The sequence below is a fragment of the Cyclopterus lumpus genome, chromosome 13 (genome assembly GCF_009769545.1).
Source record: "Cyclopterus lumpus isolate fCycLum1 chromosome 13, fCycLum1.pri, whole genome shotgun sequence".
NCBI lineage: Eukaryota > Metazoa > Chordata > Actinopteri > Perciformes > Cyclopteridae > Cyclopterus > Cyclopterus lumpus.
Window position 1 is genome coordinate 14,454,469 of NC_046978.1, and position 20,548 is coordinate 14,475,016.

Below are 20,548 nucleotides of genomic sequence, written 5' to 3' on the forward strand. Positions count from 1 at the left end.
GAGGTCAAACCTTCTCAGTACATATTGCGCAGCGCTCGTTCTTCTGAGTGGTAAAGTACCTCTCTGCCAACGACGTGCCAATTGCACTATTCATTACCATCCTATCGGGAGTGGCCGTTGTGAAGTGGGTGTATTGTATTGTTCCCAAAGGTTACAAATAATCACCAACGCACAGGGCAGCAGGCTTTTCTCACGCCGCTTTAGTCGCATTCCGATTTGTGAAATATAACAGAGACACAATCTCCATCTGTGTGTGATAATCTGCAAGAACTGGACGACACAGCATTGTGTGTGTGTGTGTGTGTGTGTGTGTGTGTGATAGAGACAGAGCATGTTAGATATTTCTGTGAGCATTTTTCTGTGAGCATTTTAGCCTGTCTGTTTATATGTATACCACTTTCTGACCAAGTCAGGGCAATCCTGTGTGTGCGTGTGTGTGTGCATGTGTGTGTTTCTAAGATATTTGTGCGTGCATGCCTTTGCTTTTTGAGACATGGCAGCCCAGACTCCCACTGTTCATCCATCTGTCCCCACCAGTCCCAAAGCAAGATCAGAAAGAACATTGCCTCGAGAGGGGTGTGTTTGTGTGAATGTGTGTGTGATTTGCGTGTGTATTTTGCATCCGAGTCTGCGTGTGGTGTGTGTGCGTGAGCTTGAGCTCTTGTTCCCAGGGCAGTGGCTGTCAGTGGGATAACTAGGTAGCGTAGTGCCAGTGAGTGCGTGCCAGATTAGAGTACCCCCTACCAGCAGCCCAAATCAACTGCCTCATCAGGACATGTCATACGTGCGCACACACACACACACACACACACACACACACACATGCACACGCACGCACACAAAGTCATGCTCCCACAACAACAACACTGATCTGCCTGCCACAGTGTTATCGTGACCTACCGAGTCAAATGTTTTCTCTTGTGGGGTGTGTTTGTGTCAGACGGTTTACCAGTTTTGTGCTCCTTCGTATTTTCAGAGATTTGGACTGAAGGTCAACGTCACAAAGCTATAGGCTTATATTCAGCCCACGGCTGTGTACAAAACATTACGCTTGTTTAGAACTCACGGTTTGTAAATTGTAATTTTACAATTAACTGTGGAACATCCTTTCCCTCTTGAGAGTCAAAAAGCCAAACGTCTCAACTGAATAGCTTGAAGGCCCCTTTGTGCTTTACTGGCTTTAATTAATTTAATTAATTTTGCTGCTTCCTCTGTTGACATCTTTCTCGAAGCACAACCACACTGGGAATCAGTGGTGCCTTCAAAAACAGAAGATAGCACTTCCTTGTTCAGCCACAAGAGCCCATCTCTCGCCCGTGATCCCCCATTGGAGCTGCATTACAAGCATATGTCAAGCATATACGGTTCCAGGCCCTTTGGCATTGGTGGATACTGTAAGATTCGTGTTCAAAGCTCCGGGTCCCGTGGCCGCAGGAAATTCAGGATTCGAGTTAAAGTTTAACAATATTTAATGGCAAAGATAATACTCATGTAGCGTTCACGATCGTGGGGCCAGAAAGGAGGAACTCTCCACAGACGGAGTGCAGCTCCCAGGGAGCCACAGACCGGGGCTGTCTCGAGTCTCCAGACCAGTAGAACCATGTCTCCCCAGAACAAATGCTCGGTCGTTAGTATGGTCATGCAAATGAATTCACACCTAAAGGTTAGTTCCATTGGTCAGTTCAAAGGATGCCGCAGTTCTGTTCGCTAAGCCAATTGATAAATTAGCGGGGTCAAAGCTCACTCTTCCGGTCAAGGACAGGAAGTTCCCCATCAGAATAAAACCCTATTATCCTGCCTTCAGAATAAAAGCAACACATTAGGTTTCAATCGGCATCCATTTTAACTATTGTCTAAACAATAAAACATTCATTCATTCCCATGCATCATACAGTTAATAATTACATTTGTCATTAAAACAGAATAATAAAACAGTGATCCTCTCTTATGTTTCACAATACATTCCCCCAGAATATTCCTCATAATATCCCAAATTAATTATCATATCTTTCTTTATGTATTAATTTAAAACATAAACTTCTCTTATCTACATGTGCAAATATATATAAAATCCACTACAACCTAACAATACAGATCTATTACTATTTCTATCATGTGAGTGATAACGAGTGCACGTCAGTGTAAATGTGTTTGCATATTCATACGAGTGTTTATTTGCGCTGGCATTTCCTGTCATCATTAGAAGTGACATAAAAGATGACCCGTAATTACCCGTATCAAAGTGTCATCTGTTCACCCCCTGTGTGCGCGCACATGTGTGTGAGTTAAAAGACGGTTGTGATCAACAAAATGGAAGCGATGTCAACGCCTTTTACTGTGACCATAAGGAGGACAAATAGAACGAGATACGCCGGCACCCAAAGACACACGCACACACACACAATGTATGTAATTTTTTCAAATGTTTCTAAAATAAAAAGAAAAGCTGAAAACACATTTTGGGCAGTTAGAGCATAATTGATAACCTTTATTAACCTTTAGAGCAAGTGTGCTGTGAGTGTGTATGTGCGTGTGGGTGTGTAGTGTCACCTGTGTGTATATATTTTGTTTTTAAGTTATCTGGTAACCATGTCAGGGATGCCACAACAATGATAGTGATCATCAAAACACACCGGGGTACACAAAGTACGGGCAGTAACAACGATATCATATTATGTCTAACTGAATAAACTAGAAGGATATGAGAACGCATCTGTGCTCAATTTTAATCCAAATTCGGAAAAGCGACGCGTGTCAGTGTCATTTGTATGGCTTGGTTGCTATGCTACTGCTTAGACATGTTGATTACCAAATAAACGTTGTCATATTGTGTGTGTGTGTGTGTGTGTGTGTCTGTTTTTGACACGCACATTAATAAAGTTGTTTTTGTTTATCTTGTTGTCATGAGCTCCACAGTAACATCAAGCCGCCATTAGAAATGAATAGAGGTCATTCTCTGCCACAGACTTTCCCTCTAATGCAACAACTGAAACAGACCCAACACAGCGGAGTCTGTGTTGGGTCTGTTTGATGTGGTAATGTGAACTTGAAGCTGGATCTGTGCTAATACCTCACATGCTGACTTTGACGACTGTTTGACTCTATTAGACTTTACATATACTTGACACACACACACACACACACACACACACACAGAGAGAGAGAGAGAGGGGGGAGATAGAGAGAGTATGGTCATGTGTGTCTGCGGTTGCTCATGGAAACCAGGAATTAAGTACAAAACTAATTTACCATAAAGCACTTCCTTTCTATTTGTCATCCATTTGTGACTAATTTACACCCATTCGCACACCTGCAAGATTTTATCACGGGTACAATCCAGCCCCCAGGTCAGGTGTGTGTCTGTGTGTGTGTGTGTGTGTGTGTCTCCTCCCACACATTTTTATGATTTATTCTTCATAACTGCCATGTATAATTTTCTTACCGTGCACAAGAGTGTGCATGCACACTCGCACAAATTAAAGGTACAGACACAAACAGACTCACACCCAGAGTACCTGTTAGGATCGAGCCGCCAAGGAGAGCAAACAGAGCGTATTAAATTCCCAGACATGTCTCTCAATGCGATAAGCATGTGCACAAGTTACATGATAGGTTTCAACCTGTCTTCAGTGAGATGAGCTCTCTGTCCTGTGGATCAGTGCCTTCCACCGAGAGGCTCACTTTACCCAACAACTGTTCTAAACAGAGAAAGCGTAATGGGCGTATTTGGGAAAGCTCAAATTGTGATGACAAGCCGGGATTAACCCTCAACGAGTGTGTGCGAAATCCAGTATAGAATCCACTCATCAAAGCCTGAATGAAATAGATTTAGAATTTAGCTTTTTAAAGTTTACGAGTAAGTAAACTCTGTGATCACGATGTATTGACTGAGAGGGCATAACACGTAATTAAGGTCCAGAGCCTGTCGCAACAACTAGAAAATGAGGGGAACAGATATATGATGTGAAACGCTGATCAAATGCATTTGACACCTTTAAATAGCAGGAATATCAGTCTGTGTATCATAGTGTAACCGCAGCTGCGATGGTAGCCTTTAAAATAAAAAGCATATTTGGTCATAAAACGGATGTGAGGTGGACAACAGAATTAAGCGTTCTGTGTTGACAGGGTGTAGCTTCGCACAGGAATCTGGGCGTCGTCATCGACTCTGACCTGAAGAGACCTTGTGTCTACAGCTGACCTAGAAAAACACTAATACATGCCTTCATCACCAGTCAGTTAGATTAGTTTTGTGGTCTAGTTTCTGGTTTAATCAAAAAAAAGAAAAAATGGTTCAGAAGCTGCTGCCAGGATCCCGACAAAGATAAAGCGAGGAGAACACATGATATATTACTGAACTGCTTGTACAAAATGAAAGAGCTCTTAGATCCTCTGCTAAACATGTGTTGGCCTAAACCCCTCTTAATTCAATTCAGTTTATTGTTTATATCACAAAATCACAAATTTGCCTCAGAGGGCTTCACAATCTGTACACATACGACATCCCTGTCCCAGGACCTCACATCGGATCAGGATGGCAGGAGGAGGCAGGAGGCCGGCCCACCAGGCAGGAGGCATCGCAAAAGAGGAGGCAGGAGGCACACAGAAGGAGGCAGGGCCATTCTTACTGTCCGCTGCCTTCTAATCTTGTGTTTATCACCTTTTATTTCCGTTTTTCCTTATTTCAGTATTTGCCACACATTTTGACGATTGCCACGTGTTCATATTCATGAATGTGTGTAATTCACACCCTGAAGGAATAGTAATGTTGATGAGCTAAAGCCAGTTTTGCACATATATTAGTGTTCATCTAGCAGTTAGTAGTTGCCTCGCATTACTATCTTAGTGTTCTGATTGATGTGAGACAATCCCGTCTATTTGCTTTGCCGTCAAGTTGAATGTCATATTAAAGTCAAACTTGCGACTGGGATGTTGACGTAAACGGCATTTTAATTTGACGTCTGTTCCTCTCATCCCTCTCTCTTTCCCTCCACCCTTCTTTTCTCTCCAGCAGATCGACACATCTCCAGCTCATGTGTTTGAACTTGTTTCGCAGGGTGACATTTTAAAATCAGGTTTAATAGCCCTTCCGCGCATTAACGCCCTTCTCACCTCGCTTTCGTCTGTCGCACATCTGTCACACGCTCTCTCTCTCTCTCGAACGCTGACGTCGAGAACACGCGCGGGCTGACACGTGACATTTGAATCAGGTTTGGTTTGTATGGAAAGTGTGTTGTTATCGAGCTACCAGTAATCTCCCACTGCACCCACCCACACACACCACAACCACTCCTCCCGCCCTGTCAGACTAACACAGGATCAAACAGCTCACTCAGAAGAAAGCAGGACAACCTGTGTGTGTGTTTATGTGTGGGGGGGGGAGGGTTATTGTATGTGCGGGTGTAGGTCATTATCAGGAAGTTGAAAGAACTGGAACAAGTCCAAAAACAGCATCAGAAAAGAAAAGTATCCTGCCGCCGAGAAAACTAAACGTCCCTTATTGTGAGAACAAATTGTCCTTTTATGGTAGATGAAATAATCTCTCAACAAAAACTCTATTAAGTCTCTGAGAAAGGGAGGAGGGGGCTGTCAATCATAAAGGCATCTCACATAACACTCCTGCTGTGTAGCCAGCCATTCAGAACATCCTCATTAACTCCCACTCGCATGCCATCTTTCTCCTTTTCCCTCTCTCCCTCCTCTTTTAATCTGTTCATTACCACCTGTGTGGGTGAAGGTGTACATCTGCAGCAAAGTTATGGCAAATGGCTGGCGTGCAAAGAGAAGAGCAAAAGAGTGTCAATTAATCGTCATGGGATGGATACATTCAAATGGAACAATGAAAAAAAGAAATACTGCACACTTGAAAGCATTTGAAATGAGGCAAATGATAAAAAAGCATCCGAGGTAGCGGATGGATAAAGCAAGAGACAGAACGTTAAGGAAAGGCAAAGGAAGAATGAAAGAAATGCGAGAAGAAGAAAGGCAACAAAAGAAGAAGTGTAGAATGACAGAAAGCACACGACGAACTACATAAACAGAAAGAACAAAAGAGCAGGAGAGGGAGTCCTCTGCTGTTCGCCCATGCCGGCCTCACACATCACTGCGTCGAGCCTCGTTATCGCACTGAACTTTGACCTACTGACCCACGCTTGGCCCCAAGGCTCCAGAGCCCCAGTGTGTGTGTGTGTGTGTGTGTGTGTGTTTTTGGCTCAATAAAGAGGCAGTGTATGTGAGAGATAATCAGCTTACATTAGAGCAGATAGTGGATTGGCTCACCAGTCCACCAAACACATAACAACATACGGACACCCAGAAACCCCCGGCCAGCCACACGAGCACACCGGCTGTGCCCTGAACGTACAGCACACGCAAACACTGCTCAAATAAAAGCAAAATATTCACAATGAACCAATCCTTACTGGATGTTTGAGCCCATTTCTGTACTGTAATCTTTTGTTGTCTCTTACCCAACATGTACACAGATACTAGAATATTTGCTGTCACGGCTTCAACCAGTTTGTATTTTTAGTTTTCACCATTCTCACCTCTTCTGTGTTCTCGGGCCTTAACTTCCACCACTAACCATTCGCTACTTCCTATATAATAAACAATCAGTAGTTTACTTTTCAGAGAGCAGTAGATTAACATTTCAGATGATTATGATGACGATCGTCACTGTCCGCTATTTTATTTGAGCGTCTGAATTCTGAGGTGCGCATTTTGCTAAACCTGAAAAGAATTAGACAGGGGGCGCTTTTTCAGTATGCTAACTTATGCTTCTCTTCGATCTCCTTAATGACGTCGCACCTAAATATTAGTGTTTTACCTTGAATGTAGCATCAAATTCAACTGCTTTTAAACGTGACACCTGACGTCAAATTAGGCCTATATCAATAATAAATTTCACATTTTTCAAATCAGATCCACATTTAACTTCCCTGCCTGACGTTTAGAGGACTGCTTCTGTGTCTTGTTGGTCAGTACCTGAGGACTGGAAAAATATTTGTTCTTATTCGCTCTGCCATTGTAATTGCAAACAATAACAAAAAAGGCAAAAATACCGCCATATTTGCAGTGTAATCAGTAGCGCAATATCTTTTGCAAAATGGACCTTGAGACGGGGCAGATAGCAGTTCCAGGTGTAATTGTGCATTTCAAGGTGCCATCGGCGGCTGCAATCAGATCGTGAGTGTGTAAAACGTATCCACTGTGGAGTCCCCTTCAATATTTCACAATGGAAAAAAAAAAGATGTCGTTCATGTATGTCCACTATACTTTCTGCTAACAATCTCACGATGCAGTGTACCACATTTTATAGATGTGAAAATGATTGTTACGGCAAGTCGACACCTGTCAGAGAGGAGCTACTCCCTTTTTTGAGGGTACTACATACAGCATACATTTTAGACTCAGAATTTGTAGTAAATGGAGAGTGATTTTGGGCTTCATATCTGCGCCTCTTTCCCCTCTTTAGCTCTTATTAGCATCTATACCAAATACCTCGCCTCAGTTCTCTACGAGATTGTTTATTGGTCTTCAGCCCAGCCAATTTATCAGTCCAGCTCTAATAACCAGCACAGCAGGAAGGACTACAAATTAGTGGAAAAAAAGCACATAGTGCACACTGAAAAGGTCAATATAAATTCTACCAGAGATGATGAATAGCAACTACGCAAACCACTGAGCCATAACCCTCAAGTACGTCAATGGCCAGTGTCTATCCTAATAACCTCTGAAGTTATGACGAGGCCTACCTGAGCGTTATACAAAAACAAAGCCAAGCTGCAGATGTCCGTGCATGTTATGCATATGTGACGAGGGCTTCAGATTGTTCAGATGTTTGGGCTATGCATAGCATTGCCATGAGTCAAGCATTTCATACATATTTCCCCAGAATTCTTTTCCCCCACTTTGACGTTAACAAGTGTACTGAGACGAATAGATATCTATGATATTATACTTATTCACAACACCCCATATATATCCTAGAATAGCTGTGTACAGCCAGCAGCGAAACCTGACTGAACTTGTTGCATTCAGCTGAAATACAGAACATGTGCAGGGGGGCGAGAAATAGCAACGACTGATGGCAAGGAAAGAGCTGCACCCGTTGTAGTCTGAGGATCATGCAGTGTTGTGTGTGTATATATATATATATATGTGTATATATAATAGAAATAGAAAATGGTCCGTCACACACGGTATCAAAGAAATTCACAGCAACCAAAGGACAAGGTGCCTCCTACCCATCAGAGGGTGAGAGTGTCGGTTTCAGACTTCTAATGCAGACATACCTTATTAATAAGTTTGCCAAATGTTTTTTTTATAGAGTTGCTATAAGCCTCCATGAAGTACCTTTGATGATGTATGAAGCCTCAAGTCATAAAGCATTAGAAAGACCGCTCTCACAATTTGTCATGGAAAGTGTTTGTGTTCCCAAAACAGAATCCTTCACATGCCTTTGTGCTGTCCTCCCAACAAGTGGGCTTGTGTCTGAGAACTTACGACACAGTATAAATGCTGAATATCTAACTTATCTCCCGTTATCGTTAAATGTTCTTTGAAAAAGCTTTTTTTCCTGAGATGAATAAGGCATTAAGTGGATATAACATAATATTGTGTGTGCAAAACTTTGACTGCAGTCATGTTTCACAACATCTTTTGTGTCACCGTGTTAATAAGAGATGTAACTGCCGACCTAGCTGCAGGTGCTAGGAGCCTTTCTATGAGTTCACAGGTGTACATGACTGGACAGCACAGACTCTGCTGGTTACACTACGATATGATAATCTGCAGAGACATTTCTAAAAAAAGTACTTTTACCACTGAGACCTGCAGTTGCCCGTTGGGCCTCGGGTGAAAATCCGACAACAACCAGGATTGCATTGCACGTGATGCCATCTAAGAGCCCTCCCAGGCTGCTATTATTATTATTATTATTATTATTATTATTATTATTATCATCATAATGGAGTCCAGCAACGTTGTATGAGTGGATAAAGAAACAGCAAAATGAAGCTAGTTATATATGTTTTTTTAGTCTGGCATGGAGAGTGTCGGTAACAAGCTAAAATAAATTTGCATCTACCTACAATATATACTTATCTTTTGTCGATGTAACACCTCGGCCCCCTCATGTATCATTTATGGACACATATTCATAGTGAAAATGCAGCGATGTGGAACAAGTTTTGCTGCAGTTCGACTAAATATAAAAGAACAAAGACATTTTCAATTCTTTGATTGTATGAGGAAGACGCTAACACACTATTTCCTCCCCTAATCAGCCCGACCCTGTTTAAAACGCATGAGTATGCGTGTTGTTGAGCGAAACAATTCCAGTAAACAAACCTAATAAATATTGTAAAACATGTCCTGTTTCGCAGACATCTAATTGCATCAATTGGGATTTAAACAGTTTCCTCAAATAACTCACTTCTTTAGACGCTTTACCAAGCCTCATATATCTATTTCTCCCTTCCTAGAAGGTATTGGACGATGTATCTCCGATTTGTCTGAGAGTGTGTTTTTTGTGTTCGCAGCGTGACTCACAGGATAATTGCGCACATGAAATCTGGCATTAGAGATCATTTCACAACAGGGACAGGAAGTACAAACCTCACCTCTCTTCCAGCTGTTGGAGATATTCTCTCAGCTGACCTAAGTTTTTATTGGCCTTTTGAAGTGCGTCAGTCAGAACTTTCTCCCTCTCCTCGGTCCTCCTCTCCAGCTCTTCTCGCTGCTTCCTCAGTGTCTCTGCCTGGAGCTCTCCCAGCTCTCTTCTCACTTGCCCCTCTTTATCATCACTGATTTTCTGATGCTCGTCTTTTATCTTTTGCCTCTCCGCCTCGTACTTTTGTTCAGCCTCGTCTCTCAGAGCTCTCTCTGCGTCTCTGTGCTTCTCTTCTAGCGCTTCTCTTGTGCTTTTCTCTTTCTCCGCCGTCTGTTGCTGCACCTCCAGGTGAAACGCCTTCTCCCAATCCAGCCTGCCCAGCTCCAGTGCCTCTCGCTGGGCCGTCACCCTCTGGGTGGTCTCTCTCAGTCCCTGGAGCTCTTCCTCCAACTGAGCCAGTCGGCTGTTGAGCTGATGGAACTCGTGGAAAATGAGGTAGCTCACACCACAGTAGCGACACACCGTCTCACTGCGCTCCATCTGAGGGTAAAATACATGCAATTTGTTGGAAATTATAATAATATTGATTGATATTATTACAATTTAAAGCCCATGGGTTATTAGTATTATTTATTAAGAGTTCAACAATCAAAAATAAAGCTGGACTATATGTGTGTGGTTTGGTAAAATTAAGTAGAAACCAACAACCTCACAAGGAACCCCTCAGGAAATTTAAAACAAATGGCCGGACAAAATAAGGTAGAGAACACCTCATTCTTAAATTCGCTCGCTGATTAATGAAAAGGGACATGAGACTAACAGAGGCCACATTGTCACACAACAGGCTAAAACTGAGTTTGATATATGTGAGTAGAAATATACTTTCTACAAGTGTATGATTGGCTACTACTCAAGTCTCCAAACCTTTACAACAGCTGGTTAGCACACTATAAACCTTTTTTTATGAGCCAGTGTGCACAATACCAGGACTCTGGAAATGGCTCACCTCAATGGAATGCAGTCATTATTAAATGTTATGAGTTGTACCTGTGCTAGAAGAAGAGGCTATTAATTAAAAGAACAACTTGCAAACCGCCAAACGTGTAAAATAAGTTGATGAATGGCAAAGACACAGTGATTATTGTCATGTTTGGAACAAGGCATGCAAAAAGTGCAAATAAGAGAAGCCTTAAAAAATATATATATATTTTTTAAACATCACAAAAAATATGTACTGGAAATCTTGTGTCCAAGTCTGATTGGATATCCCCATAATCCCCAAAAAACATCTCAGGCTAGATTTGTTGCATATTCAATTATGAGACACAATGATGAGCCTTTCTCTAGCATAATATAATATATTACCTTTATAATCAAAAACTACTTTTACATGTGGTGTAAATTATATGTATCAAATCAATGTATAAATAAACATACAGCTATATCTTGATTTGTAACAGGGAATGAACATGAGGACGAGTCTGGAAATAGCATTCACTTTATTATGGTTTATTGTATGGGGCCTTTACAACTGTAGTATCAAAGCTTTCTATAAAAAAACATTTAGAGTGACAACTGCAGGTCCCAGTATCCATCACAATCTGTTGAAACCACTGGTGTCAGAAACATCTTTTCATCCGTCGGCAGTTCAAAGCGGAGGAACACAGATACTCTAATCCTCCTTCAGATATTGTTTTTACTGCCGTCTGTTAGAAGAAGAAGAAGAAGAAGAAGAAGAAAAAAGCTCTCCCAAAATTATCTTTCTTCCTCTGCGTGTGTCAGTGTATTCTCTCCAAGCTGTTGTCACGGCTTTCAGGCTTATGAGGGATAAGATCACATCCCCAAGCTTTTCATCTTCGTGATGATGTGTGGCAGAGAGGCAGCTGATATTTGGATGACATGCTGACAGCTCCCCTGTCAGAAAGCTCCAAATAGATTGCCACATGATGTAAACAAGGTGAAAGAATAAGGAACAAAGCTGACATTGATGGAAAGACAACAGGGAACAGAACAGATCATTTAATTATGGCTGTTAAGGAACAGAGGCCACATGATTGGCTTTGCCCATTTGGCCATCCACAATGAGTGTGAGTGTGATGAAAACATCTGAAAAACCTGCTGCTTTTCATTCTGCGGTGGCCTTCTCCTCCAGTGTCACATTCAGACCAGACTTGCTATCTTCTAATGAGCCTATCTCTTAAGCAGACGTTCATGTGAACATTCATGCTTCGAAAATTAAACCAACTAATCTGTTTTGATGACCCCGAGACCTCTCCCCTTTGGCGCAAGGCGAAGTGTTTGAACGCCCGCTTCCTGTTTAAGTGGACAATAGAGGACAGCAGAAAGAATAGGAAACGGTTAAACATCCAAACGGGTCAAAGCAGGGTCAAACCTGTGGTGTTTACTGTATCAGGACAATTAAGATTAAGATACTGCGTATTTTCATTGAAATGCAAAGTAGCTCGACTTCCATCAACATAGCAACAACAGCTGCGGGCTGAAATCTATAGGTGCCTTTCAAATAGTGTTTGGAAGTTTCTTTGTGGTGATCCACAACTCAACCGAAGCAATAACAAACGCTAAGAGAATAACGGAGAAAAGACGGCCGAGGAGAAGGACAGAGATCAAAACAATGGCAGCCTCTGCTTTTTCCTGAAAGACACTGGAACGGGGGTTTCATTGAAGAATTCTTGCCATCCCTCTCCCCCCCTCTCCCCCTCCCTCTCTGCCTCTCCTGTGTCCTTCTTCTTTATGGTAAGAGATCATTCAAAAAGAAAGACAGATAAAACACAGAGCAACACTTCAAAAGTGCTTTTGACGTGACAAATGACTGACAGGTGACGCCTTTAAGACGACCGAGCTTCCCCTCCCTCAGTTTCTCCATCAGCCACATCTAACTTTCTCTTTTTTTTTGGGGGGGGGGGGGGGGGGGGGGGGGTCTATCACGGCGCCTTCTTGCTCCTGTGTTAGCGTCTTGTCTCTCCGTGTCAGGTCAAGGTGCAGCTTATGTCTGCTTCCTGTCTTCGGGACAACGGGAGTCTGTCTTCGAGCAGCCATGACGGACAGCCTTGACGGACAGCAGGGAGGGATAGGACTTCACGTGAAACGCTGAGGTACTTGGACGCAGCGCAAGCCAACGATAACGAGAGTAACGGCCTTCATCTTAGTTTCCTGGAAGATGAAGATACTAGGAAGACACAATAACTCACCATAATATCTCTTTCACTGCATTCACGTGTTCCATCGTCACGGACTGGTGACGGTTGTGGAACATTTAAATGACGTCTCCGCTCTCGTACAATTCCCCGAGCTTACGGCTCAGAAACCATCTCAGTCAGAGCAGCTGTCAATCACAGCTGTCAATCATGATGCCTCACCCCCCCCCCCCCCTTTTTTGTATATCATCAAAAGACCAATTTAAACCAATAATATAGGACAAATTAACACTTGAACATACATCAGCAGGATAAGAGCTACCTAAAATGACAGAAACACATTTTCGGTGACTTTTTTGCTTGGCCCATGTCCCATCCACAAACATGGAGGGTTAGGGATTAATAACCAATACTACAAGCAGACATAAGGGGGGGGATTGATTGTTTTGGGTTCACCTCACAAGGATCGGGATCAAACTGGCAGAACAACCAACCAAACCTGAAGATTACAAGCTGGAACACGCATCGATAAGTATTAATAAAGACCAACGTTTGATACGATTGATCCAACACCTTATCAACATGTCTGTCCGTCATGCAGGTAGACATGTAAGACAAAATATTTTTTTACAGAAACTCAATGTTAAAACGTTCAACTGGACAAGAAAACTCTGTGAAAAGTACAGAAACTGCAATCCTCACATACATCAATACCAAACTCCACATTTGACAGAGTGTACATACGATAGTGCTCTTTTAGTTCTTAGCTCATCCTTCAGTTCAACACAGCAGTAAGAAACAGTATAAGACTCCTGGTTGCCTTCTGTAAAGTGTTATGCTCATGTCTTTCCCATCATGTATTTGGATGCTTGCACAAAAATCAAATATGTGCTCCTAATGATCTTCCGTGAAGGGGTTGGATTCCCAGGCGCTGGACATTTGCTCTGATGAAGATCTCGAGATGGACGGAAGAAAAATGGGACAGAGAGGCCGGAGAGCAAGTGTATTAGTGTGGGAAAAAGCTCCACAAAACCACAATGTATTACATTGTGTTGCCAAAGAATGCACTCCGGAGAATATGGGCTATTATCTGTTTGCAGTGTGAGTATGTACATGTGTAAGTGAGAGACAGAGAGAAAGAGAGAGAGAGACAGAGAGACAGAGAGAGAGAGAGCATAAGTGCGTGCAAGTCTGAGCAATATTTGGGACCGAGGCTCAGGGGCTTTTAGTGTTTACTGTGCAGATGTCCTCATGGTTCCTGCAGGCATAGATTCAGCTAAAACTACGAAGTGTGTGTAAGTGTGTGTGTGTGTGTGCGTGTGTGTGTGTGTGTGTGTTGAATTTGATCCCAAAATGCCTATGCATGTTCTTTATGTGAGTGATGTAGTCATGAAGACAGAAAACAAGATAGACAATGTTGAAGTGACCTAAGGGCTGAATCGTGTATTAGCTATGGCTAAACATACACACACACACACACACACACAGACACACACACACCCCCACATTGATACAAGTGCAAACATGTACAAACAAAAAGACACAGACGTAGACAGACACATACAAAGACACATTTACTCACATAGGCATCGTGACACAGACAGGGGACTCACACAACCGCTCACTCTCAACACACACTGACACGCTGACAAACACGCACAAACACACACACACACACACACACACACACACACGCCCTGAGGGCAGATGGTCTGTGCCACCAGTGGATGTGTGTTCCCGTGACTGAGTTTGGCCCCTCGGGGAGACCCCTTGCCCTGGGCACTGACACGTTCACTTAGCACTCAAACCACAAAACTAACCCCTCCACACGCTCGCTCCCTCTCTCGCTCTCTCTCACACACACACACACACACACACACACAGACACACACACACGACTTCTACTACACACACACTTGCAAAAAATACATGAGAGGAGGAAGAGGGAGACGAGGATGGCTTGAATGAAACAGGGAGGTGGTAGAAAAAGAGAGGAAGACTGAGGCAGGAGGAGGAAAAATTTATTGTTGTCCTTTAAATGTTTCATGCCAGCAGCCAGTAGATGCATCTCTCCTCCACACAACACCCCGTTGTCCTCTAGTGCACACAACACTTGTATGGCTCCCCTTGTGTCTCTCTTATCTCCCTTTCATTCTGTCTCTCGATTGACTCCATTAGCATGCTGGTCTGTTGCCATAAACGGTTTAAAATATGAAGACAAACACAGCTTTTACTCAAACCACATTTATCTGGTCCTTACATTTGATTATTTACACACACGTTTTTAAATATATATATATGACAAAACTGTTTATTAAAAAGTCAACACACTGTAAGTAACTATGCAAAACATGCGTAATGCCTCAGGGTACATCAGTGACGTAGTCTCCATCCACAGTCAATAACCACAGAGCGCCAACACTGAATCATCCGCCTCTTGCTGTAACCGAACCTCCAGCCTGCGTCTGTACCTAACAGGTACCAACAATGTGTGTGAGGTTTTATTATTATTATTTATTTTTTACCCTGACCTCCTCAACAGCCCATGTTATCACCACATTGCCTGCATGCTCCATCAATTAAACATGGGGCTATTACCACTCGCCTGATGTGAAACATTTAGTTTAGAAAGGGGCAGAGTGGTCCAGGGTGGGAGGAGAGGGGGGTGGGGGGGTATTCTGTGGGTGGCTGGTGTCTTGCTAGGTCGAGGAACATAATTAATTTACGCGATGCCTTTTTAACTCCCTGACTGTCTGCGTGAAAAATGTCTGCGCTCATTGTCTCATGTAGCGAGTGAGGAGACGCACGGCCGGCGTGCAGACAAGACCCATGAGAAGACTCCTCTGACGCTCATGCGGGCATCATGAAATGCAGACATTTGGAGAGACGCCAGAAGAGCTGTTGAGATGAGCGGTTTCTTTCTTGACAACTTAAGGCACACACAAAAAGGGCCGAGGATTGTGTGTTTTTGTTTTGGGGTTCTTCAAGCCGATTAATTCTTCTCACTTTTCTGCATCAAGCTGCTCCTCGGCCCCCCTTTTTCCTTTGGGTGACAACTTACCCGTTTTACAAAGACTACTTTTACGGTATAATTACATCATACCACTACAGAAAAACAAAATCATATTTGTCTCTTAATTGCATTTAAAAGATGAGTACTCTTTTAATAAAGGAGGAACATCACGCAGCCTAACGAAGCGGACATAAACCGAGTATTGCAAACGGCAGGCCCTGCCAGATCTTCACAAACAGACTACCATTTATTTTCTCTCTCTATCTGAAAACCCCTTGAGTCATTTCAGAAAAACTACAGCCCACGCTCATAAAACAGTGTCACAGAAATACTGTGTAGAGGCACAATCCATTGCGCACTAATATCTGTTGGGAGACGTTATGGAGAGGGTAAAAGGCACATAGGCGTTTCTTTTTTTTTTGGGTGCTTGGAGGATTAGAGGCATTAGGCATTAGGTTTAATCAAGTGATCTGATGATGGGAGGCAGATTTAGAAAGAGAGAGAAAACAAAGGCAGGAGTGCGATGCCTCGCATCGTACCTGGATCCTTCTAAACTCGTTCGCTTTCAAATTCTTTCCGTCTCCCACTTTCAATCTAACAAATGCTTTCTCCTTTCCATCTGCTTCACTGGCCCTTCATCCCGCTTCTCCCGTGAAATCACAGACACGATAGATCACGCAAGCATTTGAGAAGGGATTAAGTTGTTGAGGGACTTATCCTTGTTTTTCCCCCTAACTTTCCTAAATTATTTTATTTTTTCGGAATCTGTGAAGTGTGTGTGTGTGTGTGTGTGTGTGTGTCCGTCCGACTGAAAACATTGTCCAGCTGTGCTCTTGTCTTTGCATGTCAAAATGAGAATGTTTTTGTGAGCTTTTGTCACTTTGTGTGGCTGTATTCTTTATTTATTTGTTGGTGTGTCGCCGGTGTGTGTGCGAATATGCCTGGGCGCATGTTTGCGCATAGTACATGTGTGCACATTCTCGTGTGTGTGTGTGTGTGCTTGTGCTAGTGTGTGAGATGGAGACAGGGCTTCGTGACTGTGGCTTTGTTGATTTTTGCGACGATAAAGACCCCCTGTGGTGCTCAGTGTAGCGAGAGCCAACACTGAGATTCCACTCATCTGGAACCCCGTGGCGCACCACACATCACATGACAAGTGTGTGTTCATGAGCGAGTGCTGGAGTGTAGACCTGAGCATGTGTATGTACAGTGTGTGTTTGTATAAGTTCCTTGACCACGGCACGGTGTGCGTGTCTTTGAGAATTAATATGTTTCTATGCCTGTTTATCTGGATGTGCGTGTGCGCGCGCGTGTGTGTGTGTGCGTGTCTGTGTGTGTGTTTGGGTGAGCGTGAAGGAGGAAATAGGGAGGGGTAGTAGCGGTCACAAGGGATAGAGGGAAGTGCCAGAAGGGGGGGAAGAGGCGTGCGAGCAGCAGAGGGGAGAGGAGGGAGGGGGCAGGCAGATCAGGGGCATACTGTACTGTTGAGTGGATGAATCGGAGTGTGTGAGATGGACAGTTTCTGGGCTGTGTGTGTCCGTATGAAAGAGTAGCACAGAGGAATCCACAGTCAATCACTCACACACGACATATGTGCGGGTCGAGACAGAAGCCATCAGACACTGTCGAGCAAAAAAAGTCAGGACAAAGTCAGCCGAGCAGACAAAGTGCAGGAAGGAGGGGCGGTTGAGCCATGGGGGTAGTAATGAAAATTTGCGAGTATAATAAAGTGAGGGTTTAGACCCCCCCCCCCCCACCCCCTCCCTGTATAATCCAGGGTTGCATGTTTGCCGGCTGACTGGCTGTCTTCCCCTCTTTCCTTGCCTTCCCGTCCCCGTCTGCCTGGCCGCCTACCTCGCTTGCTCCTTTGCGTGGAAGCGGGGAAAGAGCAGTGGTCGGGAAAGAATCACCTATGGCTGCCTCGACCAGCACTTGGCTACGCATCACATCACATTTCAAACACAGGGCGAGGCGAGGCACGGCACGGCAAGTACGGCACGGCAGACACACAACAAATAACAACTCGCCTGAGGAGAAGCAGGCAGATGACATTCTGTGTGTGTGTGTGTGTGTGTGATGGGGTTTGGTCAACCCATCGTCCCTCTTGTCTTTATGTAGTTTCTTAAAGTTAGCTATAGGTCTCCAGAGCTTCGCTCTCTGCAGCCAGGTCTCTGGAAAGTGAGGCCTAATTTAACAGTATACATATAACATTGCAAATATATAAATATTGCAATGCTTTCTGTTAACTCTGATAGATGGTGACGAAGCAGCCGTTTATTTAAAAGACAATCTGGGATGCCGTGGTGCCTTGAAATGCGCATTAGACTTAATAATAATACAAAAACTCAGTTGTTACTAAATATGAACACATATGCCATGAATCTGCTGCATAACGAACTGAACCAACTGACAGCTTGCTAATATATGACCTGTTTAGATGAGAGTAAAAAAATAATATTTATATATATATATATATATATATATATATATATATATATATATATAAATATGGAACCTTGTATCTAAACTGCAATGTAAACTGGGAACATTTTAAATTACATTTCACATACATTACACAACATTCCTTAAATTACAAATTGTTATGGCAGAAGAGTTATACTATATGATCCACTCATATCAAACACATATACAATTGCTCCTCCTGCACTTTATGCCCCCTTAACTGGGCATATGATGTTACCATAGCTCCTCCACAGCTGAATGATAATATAGAAGACGGTCCTGAGCCCTGCAATAACATTCTGTACCATTTCAGCCTACATCGTTTACTTCCCTGCTCCCGATGCACTATATGCTATACCGACAAAGCGAGAGAGGGACTGTATTATAATTTAATGCCTCTCTCGTCTTGAAACGCAGACTGAGTGCAGACATACATGTTAAGAGGTGAAGCCAGGACAGCAGGGCGGCCAGTGAAAAAAATAAATAAATAAGCCAGAGAGAGAAGGGGGAGTATAGCCTGTTACATTAATCAGAGTTAGCAGACAACACATGGGCTTCCGTTAGCCCCACTAGACCACGCATCACAACACACGGCTCGGCACGACATGGCACGGCACGGTAAGCCAGGAGAGGCCAGAGGAGGCAACAGTGGCTGAACTGTGCGTGTCTGTCTGCCTGCCTGTCTATCCATCTATCTGTGTGTGTGTGTGTGTGTGTGTGTGTGTGTGTGTGTGTCGTGTTATTTCCACTGCCGTCCCAGTTTGTCATTGAACTCATACCTTCCTCACATTTATCCTGCTTTTATGTTCTCCATTTGCAGCTTAAAACAGGTGGAATGACATTCTGTCTGACTGGATGACAGTCAGCGGAGTGAAGCCGAATGCAACCTCATTTAACCCTCTTAAGCAAGAGAAAACAAAAGCCGCCGCCTGCAGTGTTTAACTCTGTGTGGAGTACGTTAGGCAAAGGAGCTTCAGACACTTATGAATGAGTAAAAACAGAGAGGATCGTATTCACGTCGACTGTACAAATGTATCAAGCTCTGCGTCACAAAAGGCCACCTTTCGAGTGAGGCGGTTATTTCAATGTTATGTTTACGAGAAGATTTTTAAAGGTCGGGTGCACAATCTTTTTTTAAAATTTTTTTTATCATCTTTCAGTTGTCCACACTCTTCCTGGGATATTGAGGTTTCCTTGCATGATTTTTTTAAAAGCGCCCGCAAAACATGCCGAGGCTAGTTGTATTGAGCTCGGAAAATGTACAAGTGGTGAAATCTGTCACCGTGATAGCAAGAAATGATATTCGTAAATTTACCAGTTGTATTTTTTTTTTTTATATTTGAAAACAGCTTTTTTTATATTTGAAAGCATCTTTGTGAATGTCACGGATAACGGTCCTTTGAGGAAATTCTCCCCCTTTCACAATGAATTTCTCTCTGTGTGAATCAGTAGAAAATACTGAGTTTCCCTTATTTAATGCTGTAGATACTTTTTCTGCTATCAAACCTGAGGTACCTTGACATGACATTAACGTGATGAGGGCAGTTTCACCACAATGTGGATGCAACGGACATTGACAGTAATTCTGTGTTTCTGGACTGACTGTCTGAACACGTGATTAATGTGCAGCCACCGTAGCTTGTGTGGCAACTGCTTTATAACGGCAGTGAACTTGCAATGACCCTTGGATTATCGGGGAATATTGTCACTTTGTATTTCCAGGCTTCCAGACAACAGCCGTGACAATATTGCACAATAATCCCCAGCCCCCCTGCTGTCTCTGTCATTAATGCAGATCAGCAATCACCTGATGACCTCGCTCCCTCTCTCTCTCTCTCTCTCTTCTCCAAGATTTAGGAAAACAGATTAAAAAGTAGCAATGATTCAATGATAATTAATTGTCTTTCAATGGAATCGTATCGTGATTAAATCACACATCGAGATATCGTGATACACAATTACGTTGTCTAAAATGATAACAACAAGTATATAATAACTAAATTTCTTTTGCACTAAAAAATCTTGATAAAATTAGAAGCTATTCAGTACAAGTGGTTATTTCATATAGACTAGATTAAATTATTGGAATTACCAGAAATCCTGCGCTATTGATGTCGTTATCGGCATCACATATATGGCTGAAAAGGTGCAGAGATGTGAGAAAGAAAACGGAGAGGAGAAGGTTGAAGGAAACAAAAGGGAAGGAGTGTGTCTGCCTTAAAACTAGCCATTACTCAAGGAAAGGAGAAGTGAGGAAACGATATAGAGAGAAGGCGAGAGAGAAGGAGAGAGAAAGAGCGA

At 43.0% G+C, this 20,548-nt stretch overlaps 1 protein-coding gene across 2 annotated transcripts in view; it reads right to left on the bottom strand.

The window, feature by feature from the left end:
- lekr1 (leucine, glutamate and lysine rich 1) overlaps window positions 1-20,548 on the bottom strand; it is a 66,044-nt gene that overhangs the window by 35,311 nt on the left and 10,185 nt on the right. For both annotated transcript variants that reach the window (XM_034549338.1, XM_034549339.1), the window contains exon 3: window positions 9,627-10,156. In XM_034549338.1, coding sequence (XP_034405229.1) covers window positions 9,627-10,156 — 530 coding nt within the window. The remainder of the gene's footprint in view (window positions 1-9,626; window positions 10,157-20,548) is intronic.